This window comes from Anguilla anguilla, chromosome 1 (assembly GCF_013347855.1).
Source record: "Anguilla anguilla isolate fAngAng1 chromosome 1, fAngAng1.pri, whole genome shotgun sequence".
NCBI classification, from domain to species: Eukaryota; Metazoa; Chordata; class Actinopteri; order Anguilliformes; family Anguillidae; genus Anguilla; species Anguilla anguilla.
This window is the reverse complement of record NC_049201.1, coordinates 52421358-52447328: the sequence shown is the minus strand read 5'-3', so window position 1 is coordinate 52447328 and position 25971 is coordinate 52421358. Positions and strand designations below refer to the sequence as shown.

At 43.4% G+C, this 25971-nt stretch overlaps 2 protein-coding genes across 2 annotated transcripts; both read left to right on the top strand.

Annotated features, from left to right (window-relative positions):
- rrp15 (ribosomal RNA processing 15 homolog) lies at nt 1-5118 on the top strand. The gene is made up of 5 exons (XM_035386470.1): nt 1-104; nt 1134-1447; nt 1650-1747; nt 3168-3357; nt 4530-5118. The coding sequence occupies exons 1-5, from the start codon at nt 56-58 to the stop codon at nt 4680-4682; spliced, it is 804 nt and encodes a 267-aa protein (XP_035242361.1). The 5' UTR covers nt 1-55; the 3' UTR covers nt 4683-5118.
- A 95-nt stretch (nt 5119-5213) lies between these two features.
- On the top strand, nt 5214-25583 carry tgfb2 (transforming growth factor, beta 2). Its single transcript, XM_035386457.1, has 7 exons — nt 5214-8412; nt 17527-17690; nt 20450-20582; nt 20847-20957; nt 21205-21373; nt 21713-21866; nt 22084-25583. The coding sequence occupies exons 1-7, from the start codon at nt 8067-8069 to the stop codon at nt 22240-22242; spliced, it is 1236 nt and encodes a 411-aa protein (XP_035242348.1). The 5' UTR covers nt 5214-8066; the 3' UTR covers nt 22243-25583.
- The last annotated feature ends 388 nt before the right edge of the window (nt 25584-25971 follow it).

Below are 25971 nucleotides of genomic sequence, written 5' to 3'. Positions count from 1 at the left end.
TTCAGTTTAGGGGTTATATCGGCGAATTGAATTGAGAAGAAGAATTTCCGGACAGATGGCGGCGTCCGTGGAAGAATCACATGTGAGCTTAGAAGAACTCACCGGTAATGTTTTGTTTAGTCTAATATTATTTGTTGTTTTCGGCGTGAGTATTTGTTTGATTGAAAATTAAGTTTATTTGCCGAGCCATTGTTTGTTTTCAGTCATTGTCTCTACGCCAAAGTTTAGAATAACTAACTTGGCCGCTGGCTAGCTACCATCATGGTCTGGAAGTCGGATGGTTTGATGTCGAGTTAGATGATCTTGCTCGTTTGTGACATACAGTGTGTATTTTACTGAGTTAACTATCTCTAGTTAACCTCGTTAAAAATAATCACTGAACATTTCAGTGAAAACAACCAATGAAGGTCGACCGTTTAAACACTAAACAACATGGCAGAAAGTGGCATGTGTCTTCTGACACATTTGTGGTTATTGACTGATGTTTTTAAACACTCACAGATCTCAGAAGATTTTTTCAAACCAGCTGCAGTACAACGGTTGACCGAGTATAAATTCTGCGTGAAAAGTGCGAACTAGGTTTAATTCATGTTTAGTTTAAGATGGTTTGACTGCCTGTTTTGGATGTGTCTCATGTTCTTTCATATTAACCCAAAATTCCTTGGGCTGTCTTGCATGTTGTCACAATGTAGGCTATATTATTTGAGCAACAATAAGGCAATTAATTCACATTTATTTTTCAATGTTATATAAATTAGAATTGAATAAAATTGAACCAGTATTCTCAAACTACTGCCCCTTCCTTATATGATACTTGTGGGGGCCGTCTTTGATGGTGTGAGAACCTAACCTGGTCATTGTGATGAGTCTGACCAAGACCTAATCACTATGGAGAGGCTGACAGAGACCTGAGCAGTGAGGAGGGACTGACCTCAACTCGACCGGTGTAATGCATTTGACTGTGACTTGCCCAGCACAGTGAGACTGACTGGAAAAATGTTTGAATTAAAAGTAAAAAGTACTTTTTAAGTCTATTTGATGAGCTTGACCTGATTAGTGTGGGGAGACTGATTGTGACCAGTGCAGTCTGGAGAGACAGCCAACCAACTGCGACTCCCATGTTGGTGTTTCAGGTTCAGCTGAGGAGGATGAATCCGCTGGTGACAGCAGTGCAGACGGAGAAAGCGATGATGGAGGGTCTGAAGGAGAACAGGAGGAGGAGGAGGATGATGGAGGGAGTGAGGGAGAACAGGAGGAGGAAGGTGATGGAGCAATGGAAGGAGAACTGGCGGAAGGGGACAATCCCAATGCAGGGTGGGCAGAAGCCATGGCTAAAATCCTACAGAAGAAAACTCCGGAAAACAAGACTGGAATCCTAATAAAGAACAAAGAGCTGGAGAAAGCGAAGGAGAAATTGAAGAAGGAACAGATGGAGAGGAAGAAGCAGGTACTGAGTGTATTTAGTGAGAAACAAATATCCTTTTGGTGCACAACCAGGTAATGTGAAGAACCATGTGCATGAAGGAGAGGAAAATGGCATAATCTAAAGGTACAGCGTGTTGGAGGAGCTGAAATGACATCTCTAAAGAGACAGTGGGCTCCTGAGTGGAGTCTGATGGATCTGATCCGTATGTGTTTGTGATTGACAGCTGGATAAGAAGCGGGCATGGGAGATGATGTGTCGGGAGAAGCCGGATGTGGTGAAGGACAGAGAGACCGAGAGAAACCTGCAGAGGATTGCCACCAGGTAGAGCACAGCACAGCACAGCTGTACACAATCAACGCACCTGAACTAGTCACCTCCATAATTATTGGCACCCTCGATAAAGATGAGCGAAATAGGTTATATAGAATGACACGGGCAATGAGTTCTATTCTTTGGTCATGAATATGGTAAACTTATATTATTCAAATATAATTGGAGAAATGTTTTTATTTTTTTAAAGACCATTTTATTACCCAAAAATGTATGTGGGTATGTATCACACAAATAGCACAACTGTATATGTGATATGTGTGCTGCCATGTTCTAGCATGTTTTCACAAAAATTTCCGTTATGCCTTCCATACACTAGACGACTTCTAAACAACTAGTCTGACACACTCTCGTTTATAAACTTTCTTTACTACATCATGGGTTTTTAGTCCTAGAGGTGCACACATCTTAAGGTTCTGTGAAGACTGGGAACCATGCAGCTTCGCACATTATAAGATTCCAAGAGGATTGTTGTAGAGATTTTCTATCTTAGCCCTCCTCTTCCTGTCAGAAACTCACTACCGGTGTGCTGGTGTCAGACAAAAGCCCTGTCCGGACGGGATTAGTTTCACTAGGGGAGGTCAGATACTGTCAAATTTACCAGCTTAATTCACACCTGGAACAACCATGTCAATGATATTCACCAGGCTCTCGAATAATAATTCTGGTTGAAAAAAACCCTGCTTTTCTGCTAACTTCGAGGTCCTCTGATAATTATATTACCATCCAGACCCACGTGCTAATATTTGATGCGAATTTCAACTATTTTAGGTACATTTTATAATTCTTCCTATTTCTGGCTTTGTATAGCCTATTTGTGTATTTCATATTGTTTTCTTTAATGTTACATGTGGGTTTTTTTTACCCTCCCTGGTGGGAATGTGTGGCGAATAGGTCGACACTCGAGAACAATCAAACAGACATGCCCCCTCAGTAATTTTGGGGAGTAATGAAGGGAAAGGGTTTTTGCATGGGGATTGCCCATTTAAATGATGTGCAGTGATAATAATAGGTACATTACCGACGTTTTCCTGCAATACTATACCCGTCCGGTCAGGGCTAAAGACAGAGCAACTATTGGCTGTTGGCAGTGTAGGATTATAAATCGCATTGTTGACCATCACAAACTTTTTTAGCCAGGACTAAAGACTTATGATATTAAAAATATTTGATTTTGTTGGAATGGTCATGATGAGAAAAAGACTCACAAACTCGGTCAGAGCCGTCTTAATACAATTACACAGAAACTGTGAGTCGTGACAGGGGTGCGCACCGACTGAACTAAGACTAGAAAGATTTTACTACGACTCCTAAGACTGTGCAATTGCGTAAAACATCTAGTCTAAGGCCAGTATTACATGCAACTTCTTAAATGTTCTTTCCTTTTTGCTCTCCCCCCTCCCTCTCTCAGGGGCATGGTGCAGCTCTTCAATGCTGTGCGGAAACACCAGAAGAACGTGGAGGAGAAGGTGAAGGAGGTGGGCGGGTCCGAGAGGAAGCGGGCCAAGCTCCTGTCCTCCGTGTCCAAGAAGGACTTCATCGATGTGCTGCGGGGAACAGAGTCCCCCGGGGAACCGGGCTCCAGAATTGCCAAAAAAGCTGTGCGTACCCTGATGATAAAATGCAACAACATTACAGCGTTCTTCTGTTGATTTCAGCGGACGTGTCTCAGACTATTACACAGAGAGACAGGAGTATTATAGACCAACATGGAGAGACAGTGTTATAAACCAACATGGAGAGACAGGAGTGTTATAGACCAACATGGAGAGACAGGAGTGTTATAGACCAACATGGAGAGACAGGAGTATTATAGACCAACATGGAGAGACAGGAGTATTATAGACCAACATGGAGAGACAGGAGTGTTATAGACCAAAATGGAGAGACAGGAGTATTATAGACCAACATGGAGAGACAGGTGTGTTATAGACCAAAATGGAGAGACAGGAGTGTTCTAGACCAACATGGAGAGACAGGAATGTTATAGACCAACATGGAGAGACAGGAATGTTATAGACCGACATGGAGAGACAGGAGTGTTCTAGACCAACATGGAGAGACAGGAGTATTATAGGCCAAAATGAAGAGATGGGTGTAACTGAGCAGCACAGAGATGCATGAGTGTATTAGATTGTCACAGGATATTTTAGTCGTTAACAAGAAGCGCTGTGTTTGTTGGGACAAGGATGGGGCATTTTCACAAATTTCGGCATGCAGAAGAGTTCTGGAGTTGTGAAATATGCAACAGGTGTAGTACTTCTGTATATCCAGTAGGTGGTGCAGTTGTATTAGAGAAGCACAGGGAGAATGGCTGCGTGTGTGCTTTTCTGAATGCATCTGTATTGTGAATTATGTATTAAGCCCAATGTCTTAGACCTTACTATTGGCCCTTACTGTTGTTTTACCACCCTTTTAAAAGTTATGTGTTAGTGGTGTTGGGTGCTGTTAGTGACCTTTGCAGCACAAGCGTATGGATATCTTGCAGATAACTCTGCCTCTCAGGGCACCCTGCTGGGGGTAAAGGGGTTTTTATAAGCAGATATGAAGCATTGTTAATAACCTGTTTACTCGCTTTGCTTCTTCTACTGTAAGCGGAAGCCTGTGCCCGTGGCTCATAAAGAGTCCTGTATCATAACAAAGAAAAGACCTGTGAGGCTGAAGCACTGTCCAGAGCGCTTGGCCCTATGCCCGCGTGCTAACAGATCTTCCCCCTCTCTGTTACGCTGGTGAGCTTGGTTGTGTCTGTACTAATGCAGCCCTGTGCGCGCAGGTGGGCCCGGCTGCAGAAGAGACCCCGGCGTGGAGCGTTCTGAAGGACGACTTCATGATGGGCGCCTCCATGAAAGACTGGGACAAAGAGAGCGAGGGGGAGGACGGGGAGGCGCAGGGAGGCCCCGGGGACTACAGCAGCGATTCGGACTGAAGCGCCACGCGTGATAGTGCGTCTGTGTGCGTGTGCATGCGTTCATTTGTGTGTGTGTGCGTGCGCGTGTGCGTGTGTGTGTTAGTGCGTCTGTGTGCGTGTGTATGCGTGTGCATTCATTTGTGTGTGTGTGTCCCTTTGTGTATGTGTGTGTGTGTTCATTTGTGTATGAGTATGCAAGAGACTCTTAAGATGTGCAGAATGGGACCCGTTGGTGTTGGTTCTGGTCTGCTGTGTCTTCATTATAAGGGAGAAACTGATCAGATTACGAGCGTCATCTGTGTGTCAAAAGATCCCCTACCAAAGCAAATCACTTTTTTGTGATTTTTGAGTGTTTTGTAGGGTTTTTATTTAGTTTGTTTCTTTCGTCTTTCATTTTGTTTTTTATGTGGAAAATATTTTTTCCTGAAGTGCTATAAAGTTATATGGCCTAATACTAGTCGTCGTGTGTGTGTCTCTGCGAGTGGGAGTCAGAATGTGTGTGTGTGTGTGTGTGTGTGTGTGTGTGTGTGTGTGTGTGTGTGTGTGTGTGGGGGTGTGGGGGCGGGGGTCAACATTCCCAGTGAAGTCCTTACATGCACTCAGCTTGCTTTCCTTAGTGCACAGGTGTTCAGTATAGACTAATGTTTTACTTTAATATCTGTTCCTGGCGGGGAGGCACAGCTACAACCTTGTGGGCAGGTTTTTGTGCTCCGTACCAGCTATGGGGGAGATATTCGCTGTTTTCTCTAAAATATGCGCATCTCTTGGTCCGCTTGGTATTCTCAGTGCCATTAACAAGTATTCCAGTTGCTTTGTGAAAGTGATTTACTTCGTCTCCCCTGCGTTTGTTACATCGGACAGGTTCAGCAGCGACATCCAACCTTTTTTGTCATAGATTTAATAATGCCTTAAGTTTAGTAATGAAATTTTGTGCGTTTAAGCTTGTGAGGAAAACGTATGGGTGAAAGATGGCAACTTGATATTACTTTGTATAGGCTAATTGTTTCCAAGAGAACCTGGAAAGTTTTCTGAGGTAAATAAAATGACTTATTTGTTTACCTGCAGATGTTTTTTTACCGTGAGGTTTTGTTTTTATAGTGATGCGTAGGCATTAGGTACAGTACCATACTGTACATAGCGCGGTACTGAAATGGACACTGACAATCCAATGTATAGGTCCACAGCCACACGGGGAGAGGTTATCTTGACTAGATTGACTGCAGTGCTCTCTCTCTCTCTCTTTTCTCTCTTTCTCCTGCTCCAGAACATCTGTTAGTGTGGGAATTGATTTAGTGACAACATCTGTGCTTCAGCAGAAAGGGAGCGCCGAGTGTTTCTGAGGGCTCCTCACAGCTGAGAGGGTTTGGGTGGGGGGTGTTGGCGGTGGATGAAAAAAATTGGGATTTTCTCGGCAGCAAAATGCGTAAATCAACCTGCCGCACGGGGTGTTTGGACTCCGAGAAAAGTGGGACCACATGGCTAAAACATGCCATCGCGTCCAAGAAGCACAGAGGTTTAACCGGAGACCCGTGTACTCGCACGTCTTTAGGCTGCGTTTAATGCTACTCTCGCGTCCGCGCATGTGTTCAGCGCTGTCCTCACGTCTTTAGTATGCATGTAGTGGTGTTCTCGCATCCAGGCGTGTGTTCAGCAGTCCTGTCGCCGTTGTTAACACGCTTACTGTCGCATCTGTAGCATTCATGATACGTGTTTAGTGTTCTCATGTCCTCCATATGATTTTTGTTACAGAAGATAATTAACACAATAAATTGGGATGTGAGCAATAAAGCATGTTTTTAAGTACTGTGGTTTAACAACAGTAAATTGAAACCTTTTCAAAACCAAAAAAAGCACAACTCAGGAATTGACACATACAAGGCAATACAACCTATGGATGAACACAGAAGTTACATTGACATTTGAGATTTAACAAGGAAGTGGTCCTGTCATGTGTAAACTATGATTTATCGCGGACACTTTATTGTCATTTTACTAAGCCCTAGGTGAAGGGTGTTAAGTGACTAACAGAAGCACCGATAATGTGTGAAACGTCAGAGTGTGGCTTTTGTACAAATGGAGAACAATTAGGCTATCCTTTTTAAATCTATTGAAAGGCCAGAAAGGAAATATGTCTTCTTTTAAATGACCTTGTACGAATTGTATATTTTACGTGTCAAAAATCTATTGACCCGAGAAGAACAAACGTTCAACACAGCAGTGTTATGATTTCATATAGCCTAATTTAAACGCACCACGAACTGAAATGACCCAGCCAGCACTAGGACCCCGGCGCTATGCTTCTGGGTTGTTAACTCGCGGTATTGTGCTGGCTGGCACGCCAAGCGGTTATATTCATAATAAATTGCCAGTTGACCCAACTTGAAGGACTCTCGGCCACAGACCGATGACCACAACGTTACTTTTTAGGGGGCAAAGCACGTGGTGAAGAAGTCCTTTATAAACCTCTTTGGTGATGCTATCTCCTGGCCAGCGCTTGCTTAGAGGGACACAGGATCTGATATTTGTTTTCATCGGAAAGGGATGGGGAAACGCTTAAACAGTCTGTTCGTGTAGACTGCGAAGATAAACGAGAATTTCTCTCATACGTTTCGGTTTTTTATTTCTTCAGGATACACGGCATTGTCGCTGTATGGTGTGTTAAATTTTCTCTTCAACACGTTAGTGTTCGACGTTAGTTTGACAGGCAGAGTGGTGTCTGTTGGGATAGGGTTGGTGCGATCGGAGTATGCAAGTCTTAACTGCAGCGCGCATCGCAACAGGGAGACTGGACGAAGTTAGAAAAGGCTTTCATTTCGCCGTTGCGGTGAAGGTGAGCGCGAACCCACAGGCAACGCGTCTGAGCTGTTAAACTGCGGATTGCCGAACAGATTGCATTTGTGAAGCTTTCAGGTTTAACGGAGTTTTGTTGGAATTTGAAGGCAGTATTTCAAGTGTCTGTCATTACAACCATAGCAACTCTGTACCTATGCTGTTGGATATCCATATGAAGCGTGCTTATTAGACTATAAACCTAGCCTTGTGGGTGTCTGGAATGTAGATCAAATCTGGTCTGTCTTCTGTTTGGATAACGGATTTCTCAGCTCGCGTAAATTTATTTCAGGTTGGCTATGTGAACGGATTTTCAACTCAGAATTAATGTTGTAAAACTGAGCAGACGAGTAGCTACTATACTCGAATATACGAGCATTGAAATATAATTATTTAACCTATTCAGAAATAAATACAACTTATCAAAATAATATTTGTTGTAAGAAGACTGATTTGCAGAAATGCATGTGGCCCTAATTAATATCATTTAAGAATCCCACGGCGTATGTTCAAACGATTTGCTGCTTCTGCCGACTAATTAAAACCCCATAAGTTTCGGAATTTATTGTAAAGATGAATTTATACATTTTGAGCCTCTTCCTGACCTTGGACTTGGCGACAGTGGCCTCGGGTCTGTCTACATGCAGCACATTAAACATGGACCAGTTTATGAAGAAGCGCATCGAGGCGATCCGCGGGCAGATCCTGAGCAAGCTTAAGCTCACGAGCCCCCCGGAGCACTTTACCGAGCGAGAGGACGTGTCGCGGGAGATCATCGCTATCTACAACAGCACGCGCGACCTGCTGCAGGAGAAAGCAAACGAACGCGCGGCGACCTGCGAGCGACAGCGGAGCGAGGAGGAGTACTATGCCAAGGAGGTGCACCGAATCGACATGCAGCCATTTCACCCCTCCGAAAGTAAGCCATATGTGTACCTGATTGTTTTATTATTCGTTCACGCAACATCGAATTTTGCATTCATTTGTTATGACATAGGTATATTACACGAGGCCCGTGTTTAAAAAGACTGATTAAAAGATTGAGGTGCTTTACATTACTAAAATAATTCCAGTATATCCCAGGTATTACTTAGGCTAATATAAAACATTGGAGGACATCCACAAGTACAACGTATTGGTCTCAGGTATAAAGTGAAATATGGTATTATTTCTTTTCATCTCTGATTGTAACAAAACTGAAAAATATCCAAATTTAAGATGATAGCACAGTCTTATTTCACATACACATTTATTTACAGTAGTTTAATATTATATAGATGTGAGTTTAAAACAAAAGGTAATGAAGCATATCTAGTGAAGATCTGAGTTTTTGGAATGTGAGCTATGTGTTTTCTGTCAGATCTGGTTACAAATCTAGCCCTGGCATAATTACAAGTGTTGGATGTTGTATATCAGACAATTGTACATTTACACTCAAGTTTCTTGTTGTGTATTTCTTCTTCAGTGCAAGCAAACACTTGCGTGTTCATGCATGTTATTGCTTGAGCTGTGAAGGTGCTGTTTACCTCTGATGGTCTTTCATGAATAGGGAATTCAGAGAGGGAGGGGGGAGGTATGCATTTCTGCACTAGATTGGCACGAGACTGTGGTCTACAATCGCAGCTGTAAACAGAAAAGGGTGTGTAAGGGAATAACAAGGCAGGAAACATCACCCTATGTTTACATGTTACACGGGTCACTAGGATAATGGGAAAATTAACAAAGGATTTGCAAGATAGGTGGAAACAAACAAGGTTTGCTGTGGTTAACCAGGCTGTCTGAAATCTAAGAACTCAAGAATGTCAACTGAATTAAAGCACACCTTAATCAAATCTAATAAACCATTTATGCTAGGGGTTTTGTGTACGTGCAATTATTATGCTAAACTGAAGTATCAGTGGTGTTGGGTTTGTAATTATTTTTTAGTGGACAGATAATGGATGGAAAAGTCGGTGAATAAACCAGTAGTCACGAGGACCAGTCCGAAGGAAATAGGGGAGACCCCTGGAGTTTAATAGCTCTTTTCTGCAGGCCATTCAGGACGCAGTGACATAACAGAGCGGTCTTAAAAAGGAGCAAGCAGGCAGCACAAACCCTACCTAAGATTTGTGTTCGGCTCCCCGAGTCTTCAGCCGTTTCGGTGCAGAACAACAAAAAATCAAAGCTTCTTAAACAAAGCAATATAGTTCACTACACTGTCGTCCTTCCTTTTCCAAGTAAACACTGTTTTATTCCTTAAATAATATCTGCATGCACTTCAAATTTTTTTTTGCGAAAGTCAAACCATTTAAGCACAGTAGCATTATGTGTACTGATTTAGCCATTTTGAGTTCACCTTTTTCCTGTAGACCAAGTATGGGCATGCAGGATGTAGAAAAAAACTTAATTAGGGGATCTATTATACTCCCAGAAGGTATTTTTTGCAATAAATATTATCTTTGGCCCTACAAGTTTGTATAAGTGCCCTAAATATGAATTGTGCTGGTACTTAGTTATAGGCAGGAAGGCATTTATGTGGCATAAATGAGTCAACACGTGGAGAGAAAGAGGTGGGGTTACATTTTTAATGTACCCGTATTATTCCTTAATATTCACTTCTGTTTCCCTATTTGAGTGCAAACCTGAGAAGGAGGGAGGGTTGGAAAAAGTAAGGAAAGGAAATGGATGTGACTGGTCAGCAGCCATCACAGAGAGCGGGTGGGGTTTGGGGGAGGGGGGTACCTACACTCAGAATCTGCTTTCAAAATCAACATGGATTTGTTTAGGCTAATTGTGTGCACGTGATGTCAGCTGTGCTTGGGTGTGTGACAGGAAGTTCCCATGGACTGTACCCTGGGGCACGAGAATGCAGGAACCCACACAAAAGAGGGAGTTGGGGGTTGGGTGGTAGGTGGGGAGCTGCAAGGTTAGAGTTCTGCCAAGGCCCACAGAATACACGCAGTTTTGAAACTAGCAAGAACCACATCGTCATGCCTACTGTACAGTACCTTACTCTCTATGGAAAATTCCATTAGTGGAAAGATGAGTGCCAGGTTGTAGAGAATTCTGTGCCCCCACCCCCCTTCTCTGCTTCTCCAATCCCTTCCTGCACATTTCTCCACACGCTCACTCTTCCTTTCTATCTTTAAAATGTCTATTTTCCTCCCTTCATCCAGACTGGCTTATTGAGAGGAGAGGATGCAGAGGAATCATCACATTGTTACCTGTATCTCAATCTTTATTTCAATTACGCTCGCAACAAAACCAAAACACAACTGGTTATTCCTCCACACCTGCGTCTGAGAAACAGATACACCTGAATTCTCTTCAGAAGCCAACCTGAATCATGTATCTAAGAGTGGGAGCATTTAAGTTTTTATGAATATTTATTGAGGTCATCAGATACCGCCGCATTCGCAGGTCCATATCTCACACCCAAGTCTTTATAAAGCAAGTTTTTCTAAGCCTGAACTTTGACTCACGTCTATGTTTTTTGTGTGCGTATGTGTCCGTGTTCAGCCCCCCCAGTGGCTCCAGCAATGGTCTCTTTTCATAGGGGAACCCCTCTGCACGAGAGAGGGAGGGAGACTGCGTGAAAGGGAGAAACAATAAGCTCCCTGTGCAGAGGGGGAACGAACGCATGCACACAAACACGCATTCACCGCAGGCACACCTATACACCCCGCGCACACGCGTGCACACACTATCCCTCTCATTCCCCCAGCAGTCTCGCTCACACGCACGTCGCTCAGGTAATAACACGTGTAGTCAACCTCGCCCAAGCATGCGTGATAGGCTGGCTGGAATCACATGTAGAATCACTGCTATTAGAATAGGTCAGACTCACTGTTCAGCTGTGGTAGGCTTGGGCGATGGTTAATTTAATCTTATGCCTCTTTTTTATACAGGATTTGTAGTTTTGTGAGTTATTTGTGGGCTGTGATTTTTAATATAATAAAATTACAATAAAACAAATGTCAAGGGAACTAAAACTGCTTCTGCCCATTAATAGAAGCTGCATAAAAAATTTTTATTGGGACCAACTGGAGAGAATAAACAAAGAAAAAGGGCAACCCCATGGAACAATGTGCTCCAGATCTTTCAGATGTGGACTGAGCAATGCCTCTCTGAACATTGCAGTCTCAGCTCTGATATGAAAATTACTCATTCATTCTGCTAGTCATATGAACTGACACAAAATGACCAAGGCGCTTGATAATGCTGACTAATCTACAAAACAAAATATATTTAAATGATTTCCAGGTTGATTTATGCCTGCTGCATCAGCCAATAAAACACAGTTTTCATCGCAATGTTTACCCCATGTGACAACTTCTAACCTCTAAATGCAGAAGGCATTCCCTTCTTGTGTTTATATTTATGTGCTGTGGTAGTTGTTGATGAACATGCCTTGCCATGGATGTACTGATGCTTTTATGTTGCTGGCTGTGTTGTATCACATAATGCCATATTTGAGTTGATATATTATGTGTCTGTGGCTTTGCTGATGTACATATTGTGTCACAGTAAGGTGTTAACATGTGGCTGCTGGTTTAGGCTCTGTATGAAAAGTAGGGCATGAGAGTCCAAAGAGGGACTTTTTGATGGAGAACTCGGGGGGGGTTGGGGGCGTCTGTATGTAGAGTGTGTCTGCTCTTTAGCTGTCTTCTTTCACCCTCTCCCCTGATCCCCGTCTCCCCTCTCTCCTTCTCTCTAGCTGCTTTGAAGTGGGCCGTGGGAGAGGGGTTGGATTGAGAGCTCAGTCAGAGGGGAAAGGGCTGTTAATGTTGAATCACTCACTGTAATCACGCCAGAACAGACTCCTGCCATTTTCTGCTGGGGAGCAGAGCGTCCGATCGGTGTGTTTTCGCAACTGGAGGAGAGCGAGGGCGGGAGAGTGACTAACACTACAGCACTGTAAACTGGGCTACACAGCAGTAATTCTGATCACATATTATATAATGCAATGTTCTCTGTTTAGTGGAGAGTACTGTGAAAGTAATATTGGTGATAGTTCTTTGCAAAAGTTGTTGACAGCAGTCTGGATGACCCTCCTCATCTGTGGTTGTGAGTGTGTGTGTATGTGCGTGTGCGTGCGTGTCTGTGTGCGTGTGTGTGTATGTGTGTGTGCACACACTTAAGTACTGTGCTTGCATATATTTTTGTTTTGTGTTTGAGTGTGCGTTTTGTATTTTTTGGGGCCTTGCCACACAGCGGTAGCTGAGAACAGAGGCCGTACCTGATTGATACCAGAAGTAAAGCCCCTCCTCCCTGTATAATTGTGCCTGCTGTGGGAGGAAGCAAACATCCCTGTGGTGGGAGGAGTCTACGTGATGGACATGGGGGAGAATTGTTGTGGAGGCAGACAGGCCCCAGGGGGGAGAATCATTGTGGAGGACAGGCATCACCTGGAGAGAAATATTGTGGAGGTGGACGGGTGTCTTTAAGGAAAGAGCCTTATAGAGACATGCCACCCTGTGGCGGAGGTTCTTCAAAGCAGGGGTATTTTTAGTTCGTAGGGATTATGTGCAGAGTTGTTTTCAATTTGCTGTTGGCAGGTGAGTGGTTTGGGCGGGGGCGTCTACAGGGACCGACACAGGCCAAATTCCCAGTTTCACATTTCCTCTCCCCCTTCTTCATCCTCTCTCATTCCTCCCCTCTGTCTCCTCCCTCTGTCCCTCTGAACTTCTCATCTCTGTCTCACTCTCTCACTCCCTCTCATTCCCACATGCGCTCTGCAGCGAAATGAGCATCAACAGAAGCTTGAGAGGGAACTGATCCGTCCCTCAGCCCTGCACTTCCTCCCCTTCTGAATCAATTCAAATATGGTTTCCTGTACTGGCCTGAGAATCACACACTATGCGTGTGAATATTTGCAGAGCCCTCAAAAGTTATTTGCACTCTTGATAACGGTGTGCAAATAAAACTATAAAAGTACGGAACAATATTGTAAATCCCAGACATGGAAAATAATAAAAATAATGACTCAATTGAATCTTAATCTTAGTTCAGTTGAATCAACAGAAATAAATTTATTTTGTCAAATTATAATTAAAAAAAAAAAAAATGTCACAAATATTCACCCATTTTCAGTACTTTGTGCACCCTCTGTTTTCAAGGATAACACTACTGTTGTCTTTTTTTGTGCTTTAGATTGGTTCGCATATTGGGGTGGACATTTTGCTTCATACAGAATCTCTAAATATCTTTCAGATCCTTAGTCTGTGCTTGTCGACTGCTCTCTTCAATTGAAACCACGAACTTGCCATCTCTCAATGCAGGACAGTAATTCTTTTCGCTTTCCACCCTTCCTCCCCTCTTTTGATCCCCTCTGTCCTTACTTCTTCCTTCTCACCCCTTCCCCCCACTCCTCTTTTCCAAAATCCACTTTCCCCCCTTCTCTCCTCTCCTCTACTCTCATGTGTGTTTGTGGAGGTTGTCCTGGTTTAACATTGGAACTCTCCCTACATTAGCGTGTGAAAGAGAGGGCCTAGGGAATTGTGAGTAGGTCTTACTGAAGTGAGAAATGCACAGAAGTTGGCCAAGCAGTTTTAGTTCGCAACTCTTTTGGTCTTTTAACTGAGTATGACATCTATTTTAAGGATAAATTTTGCCTTTCCATAATGGAATAAATTCTGTGTTTCTGCAGTCTGTCAAACGATCCCAGATTTAAAAAGGGTCCTTTGTACAGTAACAAAGCTGTCTTTTAAATATAGTCACATGGGCTCTATCAGTCTCTCAGACCTCCATGTGTCGTATTTCAATGTAAATTGAACTGTTTTATTATCACAAGCAGACCTGCATATTGTCACATGTTGGTTTGCATATTAAAGAGGTTTTAGCAGATTTTAATTGAAGAATTAACCAGTCGAATTGTCCTTGCATCTTTGACCGCACTATAGCTACCAAGTGTTGTTTATATTCTCTCTCAATAGGGGGCAGAAATTTGCTTTGTGCTTTGTTTTTTATTTTTTATTTGAAGAATGTCGAGCTCGCAGCATTTTAAGATCACTCTGCTTTGATAATTCTCAGTATAATGATCTGTTAGCTAGAACGTCGTTAGTTGTATCAGGTGTGTTCCAACTCAAGCACACCTGATACAACTAATGAAGCCCATGATTGCATCAGGTGTGCTTGAGATGGAATACCTCAAATACCTGCATCTGCCCGATGGTCCCCAAGGAGAGGTTTGGGAACCACTGGGCTAGAGGGAGATGTTTTACTACATACCTAGTCATCATCTTTAGTTATGACTGTTTTTGCATGAATGCACATCACTGATTGTGCATGTCTTTCGGAATGGTATTCACACTCCTGTCTGCATGCCATAGCAGCGTTGTGCTTGTACTCTTTACACTGGTTTGGAAGGGCTGATGGGGTGGGTGAAGAAATGCCTGGTCAGAAAAAGAGGTATGTGGATGGCACAACATACCTGGAGTGCATCAGAGCATGATGCTAATTTATAGCCAAAACCAGGCTGCAGGTACAGCCTGTATAGCAGTCTCCTGGTAACGCAGCCAATTTCATGTTGTAAATCAGTAAAAAATATCACAAAACTTGTTACTTTGCAAAGATAATTTCAATAATTAAATGCATGAATCTTTTCCATTTGACTGCTTTTAAAATTAATGTTATTGACAGTGGTGGTAGGTCAGTTTTCCTTTTTGAATACAGTACATCCCTGTTGACTGTGATCGTGTGTTAAACATCAGGTTAATTTAAGTTAATGACTTTCGAGAGTCCATTTTCCAAGTGTGTTTTTAGCACCATTCAGGTTGAACAAAGAGGATGTGTGCGTTTTCCTGCAATTGCCAGGACAACCTCTTGAAACAAATGACAGAAATCACAGAGATAACTTTGGTTTAGATAACTCGTGCAAATAGGGCAGAGAGAGATTTTGGGAGCATATTGAGCAATTTACAAATGTGTGAATGAATGTTCTGCGTGCGTGAATGAATGTTCTGCGTGTGTGTGTGTGTGTGTGTGTGTGTGTGTGCACGCTTGTTCTCTCCTGGATTAATAACACAGTCATGGCTATTCATGCTTGCAGCTCTTACAGTGTACTGCTGCTATGAACATACTGACCCCAGTTGGCCGTCCATGGCTCTAAAAGTAAAGGTTTTATAAAGGTTTGCTTTTCTGTGCTTTAGGCGTCACACTTACACTTAAAGTGTGATACCTGTGACTTCCCCATTGGGCTGTTGTTGTTTAATGATGTTATTGTGGGCACACACACCTGATGGTTCTCCATCGCCTTTTGCCTGTGATGCTTTCAGTACTACAGCTGACTCTGACCGGACCTATTTCAATGGTCTTTATTTAGGCGTACTATTACAACTTGCTGAGCATAGGTCAGCCTGCATTCTCCATAAAGTCCAAGGTCACTTCATACTACATGTTAACAGATTATGTATACAGAAGGCAAATAAGGCACTTTTAATGTCTTCACCATCCAAGTGCAGATGCGAACACAATTTTGTGTGCAGATAACTGTATGATCTCAGAGCTCCAGTTGAATTCATGTGAACAGTTCTGAATAAGTCAGGGGGGTTTCATGACACTAAGGTTAGTAAGACACAGCGATTGCTCCCGTTCAGTACTTCCGAGGTACTGATTTCATTAAGATAAAAGTTAATGAATGACAGGGAAAACCCTTTACTCATTTACTCAGTTTGTCATTAAGGAAACAGCGTGTCAAAAGCGGCATAGCACTATTGTGCACGCACACTCCTCAGGGCATCACCTCCCACTGTAGGTTTCCGAATGATATTCTCTCTCACTGCTGCCAGCCAGTTTGTATTCACGGTTCATGCATGGTTAATCATTCTTAAACCAGTAATTTGTATTTAATGCTTTATACTACTTACCTATTGAAGTTCTATGGAAGTGCCCTTTGATCAGTATGGGTACTGACCATGCATCTGAGTGAGTCAATTTGTCATAGTCAATGAGGCTAGTATATTAAGCTCGTACATGGTTCACACAGGTGTCAGAATCCAGTCCTGAAGAGCTGCGGTGTCTGTGGGGTTTCGATGTGTTTCTGCACCAGTGATTCATTTTTAGTCATTGATTGACTAAATAATCCACAGAACTTGTTCTCAAGGCCTTAAATGTTGGCTAAATAAGGAAAAACTTGCAGACACTGTGGACCTCCGGGACTGGATTCTGATGTCCTTTGTTTGCACACAATGGTCACTGAAATTTAAAAAACATAAAAAAAATTTAAAAAACATAATTTGTGAATTTCATAAAGGATTATAAGGCCTGTAAACATTACATTTTTTTTACATTGTAAAAAAAAAAAGTAAAATCAGACATCCTTAAATCCAACATTTAAAAAAAGACAATCTAAACAATCTAAACTGCCCCTTTAATTGCCACCCTTTTCTTTAAAGGTGTGTATTTCAAAATACGTATTTCATTTCTGGGTGATCTGCCCCTTAAAGTGTGAAAATGTGTGGTGTAGATCCTCATTGAATCAGGTCTGCCGGTCAGTCCATGCCATGTTTACTGGTCAGATGAACAAAACTGGATAAACGTTTGTCTGGGAACAGATAAAACTAGTTCCTTATTACCAGAAAGTATGCAGTAAGAGATATTTTCTCAGAAAGCTTCCTTCCTGGTAGAATGTGGAGAGTGTGCATTGGCAAGATTCAGAGACTGGTCAGTGTAAACTTAGAGGTAAAGCAGGTACAGAGTGAGTAGACCGTAACAAACTGTAGAGATTGGAGAATGTACATTTTGCTGAATGTAGAAGAGTTGGTTGAGAATGGCTGGATGTAGAGATTTGAGAGTGCAGTTATGGCAGGATGTAAAGACCAATGAGTGTAAATTTAGCCTGATGTTGAGAGTGAGTGTAAATTTTGCATCAAGCAGTGGATGTGTAGATAATGGTAGGATGCGCAGGAGAGTATAATTTATTAGGGAGTAGAGTGGGGACGTGTAGAGGCATGAGGTACTGCTGTGTGGAGGGTGGGAACATTCACACTCAGGCATCCCAGCGGACCCCCAAACAGCCTCCGCATTCTTAAAGGTGTTTCCTGCTGTGCCGCAGATGTAATCTCCCCGACGCACTACAACCCGTACTTCAGGCGGCTGACCTTCGACGTGTCGCCCATGGAGAAGAACGCTTCCAACCTGGTGAAGGCCGAGCTGCGCGTCTTCCGCCTGCAGAACTCCCAGGCCCGCGTCTCTGAGCAGCGCATCGAGCTGTACCAGGTAACCAACCGAGCGCGCCCGCTCTGCCCTGTCGCCCGCAGTGCCCTCCAAAAGGATGGCAACGGTAGAGCGGAATGTGTGATGTTTCCTGTGTACTTAAGGCATTTTGATTCGAGATCAAAAGATGCATATTCGACAAGGGTACAGACAGTCCACTTTTGTTTCATGGTATGTGTTCTACCATTTTGCAGAAACAGCTGTAAAATGTAAATCAAAGTAAGGAAGTCTACCATTTGGTTGCATAGCCCTTAAATCACCAAATCTTTGGTATCTTCTTTGGAAATGCATTTCAGGCCTTCACTGCAGCTGCTGAGCTTTGTTTCGGGGGGGGGGGGGGGGGGGGGGGGTTCTGTCTTCAGTCTCCTCTTCAGCATGTGATATGCATGTTCAGTTGGATTTAAATCAGGTGACTGACATGGCTCGTCCAAAGCTTTCCACTTTTTCTCCCTGATGAATGCTTTGGTGGCATCGGAAGTGTGTTTGGGGTCATTGTCTTGCTGCAGGATGAAGCACCGGCTGATGAGGCTGGAGGAATTTCTTTCTCCATAGCCAGACAAAACCTGTCTGTACACTTCCAAATTCAACCTAGTGCTGCCATCCTCAGTTACATCATCAATAATGATGAGTGAGCCTGTTCCAAAAGCAGCCATACATGCCTAAGCCATAACACTACCGCCTCCATATTTCACTGATGAGGTGGCTTGCTTTAGGTCATGGACTGTTCTATCTTTGTTCACACTTTTGGCTTTCCATCTCTTTGGTAAAGGTTTATGTTGGTCTCATCTGTCCATAAAACTTTGTTCCAGAACTCTTCTGGCTTGTCAGTGTATTTTTTTGGCAAATTCTAATCTGGTCGATTCTTGCTGCTGATGAGAGGTTTGCATCTTGCAGTGTAGCCTCTATAATTCTGCTCTCAAAGTGTTCTGCATATGGTAGCTTGTGATATTTTCACCCCTGCCCTTTGGAGACTGCTGGGGATGTCACTGACCCTTGTTTTAGGGGTTTTCTTCACTGCTCTTAGGATTTGTCTGTCATCAATTGCAGCTGTCTTCCATTGCCAACCCGTACAGTGTTTATTTCTGAGTCTACCAGTGGTGTCTTTTTTTTCTAGACTGCTGTAGTAGTTTTAACGATGTCAAAATGTTTTAGGCTTTCATATTGCTGAACATGTGATGAGCCGCGCATAGCACACCGTCTGTATCACTGTTTGTGTTGTGTCACTGCCTGTGTTGTCACTTCCTGTGTTGTGTCATTGGCTGCGTTGTCACTTCCTAGACTATGTCACTGGCTATTCTCCATCACTGCCTCTGTGTTGTGCAGAAGGGGTTTGTTGAGTGATGAAATTGTTCACAGGCATGTTCTGAGAGTGTTTTAATTTTAGATTATTGCGCCAAGCAATCAAAGACTGTTTTTATTTTTATGTGAAGATTTCAGAGAGCTGAACAGCAGTGACTTACCACTCTGTGTGTCTGGGTCTGTGTCAAACCACACTGCTGGAGTGCTTTCTCCAGCACTAACAATTCCCAGGAGGAAATGTTAATTCTGAGAGTGTAACTTGATTCAGGAATGACGTGTTTGGTGAATAAATTGAGCATTTTCTCATTAACCCTGAGCATGTGTGAGAGAGGGAATGGCCAGTTGAGAAATTGCATGTACAGTACACATATATATTATTATATATTATGTTATATTATAACATATGTGAGTTCACATATCACAGACAATCAACGCTTTCATGTGCCTTATTCAGTCTGCAAGCTCATGTATTGGTCACTCTGTGAGTTCACAATGCAGACTTGAATTAATGAATTCATTCAAAACAGACCTGTGACATTATGCATTCATTACAGTCACTCTCAGTTCATTATTAACCTACAATCTCAGGTTCATGAATCACTGACCTGCAGCAGGTGATTGTTTCACAGAAACCATGAGTTCATGTTTTACAAACACATTGTGAGTTTATGTATCACAGTCTGTTAATGAATTCAGCAGTCTTGAAGGTTTAGCTGTGTAAAATGAGTTCTTTTTGTCTGTGTGAGAAGCTCTTCTCGGGGTTGTGCTACAGAGCTCAGCTCATGTTGTACGCATTAAGGAGGTACCAGCCAATACAAACACATCTATGAGGAAAGTACAATAACAGCACTGCTTCAGACATCTGCGTTCTCAATACTAGCCCCTCACAGAGGGGCTGCTGGGAAGAGTGTGGTAAACCTGTTGCTCAGAAACAGACTGCGTGGAGGGGTGGGCTTTCTCCCTGACCTATCACTCAAAGAGGGGCCCCTAGAAAGGGGAGATTTCTCCCATACAGTCATATTTAATCCAAAGCAAGATGAATGCTGTTGAGAGGGTGAGAAGAAGGGCATTCATTGATGGAATAAATGCTTTTTGCAGAGAGTTATCTCTGTACTTCTGCTCCTGCCACAGTTGTCATGCACCGTAAGCGTTTCCAAATGGAATGCCTTTAACGCCTCAAAGCCAAGTTCCTGAGGAAATGAGTTCAGCCGGTGAAGCACAGTTCTCGGGATGAAAAGATTGTATTCCTCATCAGAATAAATTCCATTGTCAGCAGACTCGTTCAGCTTCTTCCCTCTTCGGTTAGCTCCCTCAGGTTGATCAGACAGACATGTGCGGGTTTGACGTGCCAGCTGCTGCCTCTTTAAGTGTTTTTAGCGCGCCATTCCAAAGAGATCGGCCCGATCTTGTCTGCAGCGTCTGACCACATTGCGTTGGCTGGTCTGCCTTTCATTGTTCTGCAGATTCTGAGTCACAAGGACCTGGCCTCCCCAACGCAACGCTACATCGACAGCAAGGTGGTGCGCACTCATACGGAGGGGGAGTGGCTGTCCTTTGACGTGACGGAGGCTGTCAGCGAATGGCTGCTCCACAGAGGTGAGAGAGAGGGAGGGGCATTGGGCAAGAGGAAGGTACGTGTGAAAAAATGGGAGAGGCAAGAGGTGAGGGTGAAAGAGAGGCATGGGGAGAAAGAGGGAAAGGCGGGCAAGTGAGTAAGAATTTAGTGTTGTGGAATAAACAAAGAGAATTACTGATGCTTTCCTTTAGCTGATGACACTAATGGCATCTGTGTAGCTCAGTGTTAGTGACTACAGTGGATCAGTCCTGGAGGTTCTCAGTGCTGCTTCTGTTTTGAACCAGACAGAAACAACGGATTCAAGATCAGCTTGCACTGCCCCTGCTGCACCTTTGTCCCATCGAATAATTATATCATACCCAACAAGAGTGAGGTGCTAGAGGCCAAGTTTGCAGGTACAGTAACTCTGAGTGTGTGTTTTTTGTTTGTGCATGTGTGTGCATGTGTGTGTGTGCGATGTGTGTGTGTTTGCGCACATGTGTGCGGGTGTATGCATGCGTGTGTTTGATGTTGGCAGGTATATTATATTGTCTAATATTAGTAGTTTGTAGATGATGTGTGCGTGATTGGCAGCTATTTGTAACAGATACGTGTGATTGGCAGGTACAGGTGACAGGTATGTGCGTTGTGTGTGACTGACAGGTATAGATGACAGCACCCTGAACGGTGGGGAAGTGAAGGCGGTTAAGAAGCGTCGGCCGAGTGGGCAGAACCCCCACCTGCTGCTGATGCTGCTGCCCTCCTACCGACTGGAGTCGGAGCACAGGAGTCACCGTCAGAAACGCGCCGTGGACACCGCTTTCTGCTCCAGGTAAGCCCCGCCCCCAGTGCAGGCCACACCCACGGGCCCCCAGTCTCTCCACATCCCCACCACGCTCTACAACAGGGGACAGCCGCAGGGTCTGCTTGATGCGTGAAATAAGTGAAATAAGTTAGAGATTTGCCTGAGTCCAAGGTGGGATTTGAACCTAGGCGTCTCACTCGTCCAAAGGCTCCATAGGCAAATGCGTTACCAGTCAGCTAAAGGTGAAATAGCCCCTAGCCAAGGGCAACATTGTTTTTTATTTGAGGGTTGCGTCGCCAGAAAATGTTTTTATGGTAACCTGCTACGAGACCTTGACTTTACCTTTTGCTCTGTGTGTCCCTGCAGGAACATGCAGGAGTCCTGCTGCTTGCGCTCCCTCTACATCGACTTCAGGAAGGACCTGGGCTGGCGCTGGATCCACGAGCCCAGAGGTTACCAAGCCAACTTCTGCGCGGGTGCCTGTCCCTACCTGTGGAGCGCAGACACGCAGCATAGCAAGGTCGGTTGAGCAGTACAAAGCAGGGCAGCGCAGTTAGTAGGTTTTTCATGCTAAAGTCAGCGTGTGGGAGCAGGAGGGTAGCAGCAGTCTTAGTTTTTCTAGGTGTTATGGTAGCGGTTATAAAGTGTATCAAAGCCAGTTAGTGATGAAGTGCCTGTTGTTAGTTGTTAGTGCTGTTGGTGTTGTGGTAGTAAAATGTGTTCCTGTGCGCCCTCAGGTTCTGGGTCTGTATAACACCATTAACCCTGAGGCCTCAGCCTCCCCCTGCTGTGTGTCCCAGGACCTGGAGCCCCTCACCATCCTTTATTACATCGGCAAGAGCCCCAAAATCGAGCAGCTCTCCAACATGATCGTCAAGTCCTGCAAGTGCAGCTAAGACCAAACATAACACATACACACACAAACATACACACACACACACACACATACACACTCATAAGTGTGACCTCTCTGTCCAAAATGTACGCACACATACAGTACTGTGCTGAAGTCAGAGACCGCCCTTTCGTTTATTCAGTTTCCAGTCAAATCAGCCATTCCGTGCAATTAATTTTTTGTGTCAGGCAATAATGCAGGAAACATCTATTCAAGAGAAAATGACAGAAAAGTCTCCACTGCTGCATATAATACCTAATCTGTCTGGTCCATTCTTTCCTTTGTGCACTCTACTACCACTTTAAGTCTTTCATCCTTCCAATTAATAAACAGGTTACAGCTGTGTCCTCCCAACAAAAGTTGTTACCAAGTGTCAATGATATTACTTTAGAACGCTTTGCCTTCAAAAGTGATTGTTGCATGTCGGATTCCTTTGTCATGTGCTTCTAATATGGCTAAAGGTGATATTTCTGACAAGATTTGATATAAGATAATTCAACTGAGAAAGGAAGGACAGACTCATGGTACCATGTCTGAAACCATCGGTCAAGCGTGGAGGAGGATCATTGGAAGTTTGGGGTTGTATAGCTACATCTGGAGTTGGTGATTTGGTGATTTGGTTTTGATTGAAGGCATCATTAATGCTGATAAATACAAACAGATCTCACCATGTCATGCAATACCCTCTGGAGAAAATTAATTCTACTGCAAGATAATGACTCCAGATCAGCCTAAGAAGATCAAGCTGCTGGTGGTGATCAATGCATTGGCCACCCAAGAGTACAGGCCTCAACATCACTGAATGTGTTTGGGATTACTTGGATTGAGAGAAGCAGAAAATGCAACCAGCTGAACCAAGACTGAACTTTGGAGGTGTTCACAAGAAACGTGGAAAAATATCCCTGCAGATTCCTTTGAAAAACTCAAAACAAGTTTGCCGAAAAGAATGGAAGCTGTAATAATAGCAAAGGGAGGACACACTGAATACTAAAAGATTTGGTATTGTACATAGTTGTGGAGGTTTTTCTGTAATTTTTCTGTAAATATGTTTATTGCATTATTTTCTGACACTGAAAATAAATAACTTGCACTTCATGGCTGTTTTCACTGGAAAGTAAATATAAGAAAGGGTGGTCTCTGACTTCTGCACAGGACTGTACATAAGCACAAACTATCTCAAACATTACCATCCCCCCACAGCCACACACAAGCTGCTTGATCTCTTTCTTTGTCCCTCCCACACACACACACACACACACACACACACACACACAGACAAAACATGATCACTCTTGTTTTTTGTCACATACACGCACACCCACGCACTCACTACATACCATAAGCATCTCTTTCTGTCAGACACACGCAAGCATGATTTATCTCTGTTCCATACACACACTTCCACACGCACACACAAACACACACACACACTGTGGAGATGGCTGTGAAAAGGCTTTGTTGGCACCCCTCACCTCACACACTCATCGCGCCACAAGAGAAGTTTGGAAAACACTGGAAGAGTATAATAATATAAGAATAATAAATAAGTATGAATATGTGAAATCAGGAGAAGGAGGATGGTTCCCTGATCTCAGTGTCCAAATCAAGCCAGTTCTTCTGGTTCTGTTGTCTTACATCTTTGAAACTATTATAATTTTACATGTTTTTTTTTTTGTTTTTTTTTTAATACTTGTGATATTATTTAAAACTTGTGGCTTGCACTGGCAGCAGAGGGTTGTGTTTACAGCCTGCTCCGTGATAAACTCTTATTAAAAAGTCACTGCAAATTGAGGAACAGAGAGTCAAGAGACTGACCAACAGCCAAAAGCAGAGAGATACACCATGAGCTAAAAAGGCAAACACAGATACACAGATTGAAAGAGACAAACTGAGATATTCTCTTTAAGGCCATGCTGTACGTCTGCTCTCTAACAGACTGGGTCTGTGACTGCTGATCTGATTTAAACATGGCTCAGAATCAGACTTTTATCTTCAAATGTGGCAGAAAAGAATTAGTGAACTACTAATTGTGCAGTTTTGTTCCAGACTCGTCCAGTACAAACATCCAGATTCAAGTCAGACATGTCCAGTCACACCCAGCCTCAGTTAGCGTCTCCAGGTCCAACCCAGACTCAAGCTTGGTCTCATCCAGACTCAGTTAGACACATGTGGTCAGCAGCACCAGACCATGTCAAGACTTAGTGAGACACTCCCAGTTTGGCCTAGACTCAATCAGTCACACTCAGTCAGGCCTAGCCCCAGTGAGACACATTCAGCTAGGCCCCGACTAAGTCAGATGCACTCAGTCAGGCCCAGACTTTACCAGTCCTGTCCAAAGACAGGCTGTAGGCCCAAAACCTTAAAGTTCTGAGTTTTTTTGCATGTTGGATGATTACAAACCGAATGATGATTGAGCAGCCCAATGATGTGTTTGAGCTCTTGGTGAACTTGCAGGGAATAAACAGAAATGATAAATATTAATGTAAATATGAAAAAGATTTCCTGGTTCAACTTGCAAGGTATATGCTACAGAAAAAAGTTGTTTTTTTAAATTGTTTTTTTTTTATTATTAAATATACGCAGGTTCTAGAAACATGGATAATGTGCTATACCTGAAAGGGCCTGGGCCTTCTGAGAGTTCCATTGCTCCACAAAGCTCATTCTTTAGAGCACGTACAGGCTGCCAGTGTGCACAGTGTACACGGACTGGTAGCAATTTAATGCACTTTGTGCAAAACTGTGTGCTGTTCCAATGCATGTACCAGAAGTGATGTCGTTGTGTGCAGGGACGGGAAGGGGCTTGGTTATGCACGCAGGGCAGTGGAGTGATTTGTAGCTGTCAAAATCAGATGGGTTTCCAGCAGGAAGTGGGGTTTCTTATAGATGGCCTGTCATGCAGAGGAACCAATGCCCAGTCAGAATAACAGTGAAGACCACTGCAGCACTGCTCTTAATGGACAACCCAGTGGATACCCGCGTTAGGCCGCACACCTCCCCAGTGCTCAAAACTTTCATTCATTCATGTTGTTATTTTTTTTTCTGATGAGGAATAAAATATTTTAATCCCAAGAATTGCACTGATAGTACTTCCCCATTTTGTATGTAGTTATTGTCTCCCCCTCATAGCTATCATTTTCCCTTAGTGCAGGAGGGGTGATGGTTTGAAAGCAGAGGAGGCTAGCACCAGCGTGCTCACGTCAGCTGCTGCTGTTGTTGTTGTTGTCATTGTCTTTGCCATTGTCATTGTCATTGTCGCAGATGTTGACCCGTCATGATGAAATGTAACTTTTTTTTTCCTTTCTTTTTTGCGGTGCTCTAGTGATAAATAAATTATTGAACTTATGAGGGAAACATTTGAGCTGTTTGTTGTTGTTTTTCCACTGCTTTCCTTCTTTGCGGAAGATTTATGCTGCAGTTTTTACTCTTGGCCACAGGGCTTTACACACAGAATAAGCTAAAGTACCAGAAGTGCTGTTACTCTCCGCAAGTACAACACTAAAAGTTTGAATAATTACAACTATGGTGCACCACATGACTGTAGCCACGGCTATTGAACGTCTGCCCTGTCCACAATTGCACATTTGCACATTTTTCTTTTTCTGTGAAACGTTTATTACTCAGTGCTTATTGCACTGCCATGTCAGTTGTACACTTCAAAGGATGAAAGATATATCGCAGTTTAATTGCTGCAGTTTAATTGCTCCCTCTCAGCCCCAGCTGATGTGTACTG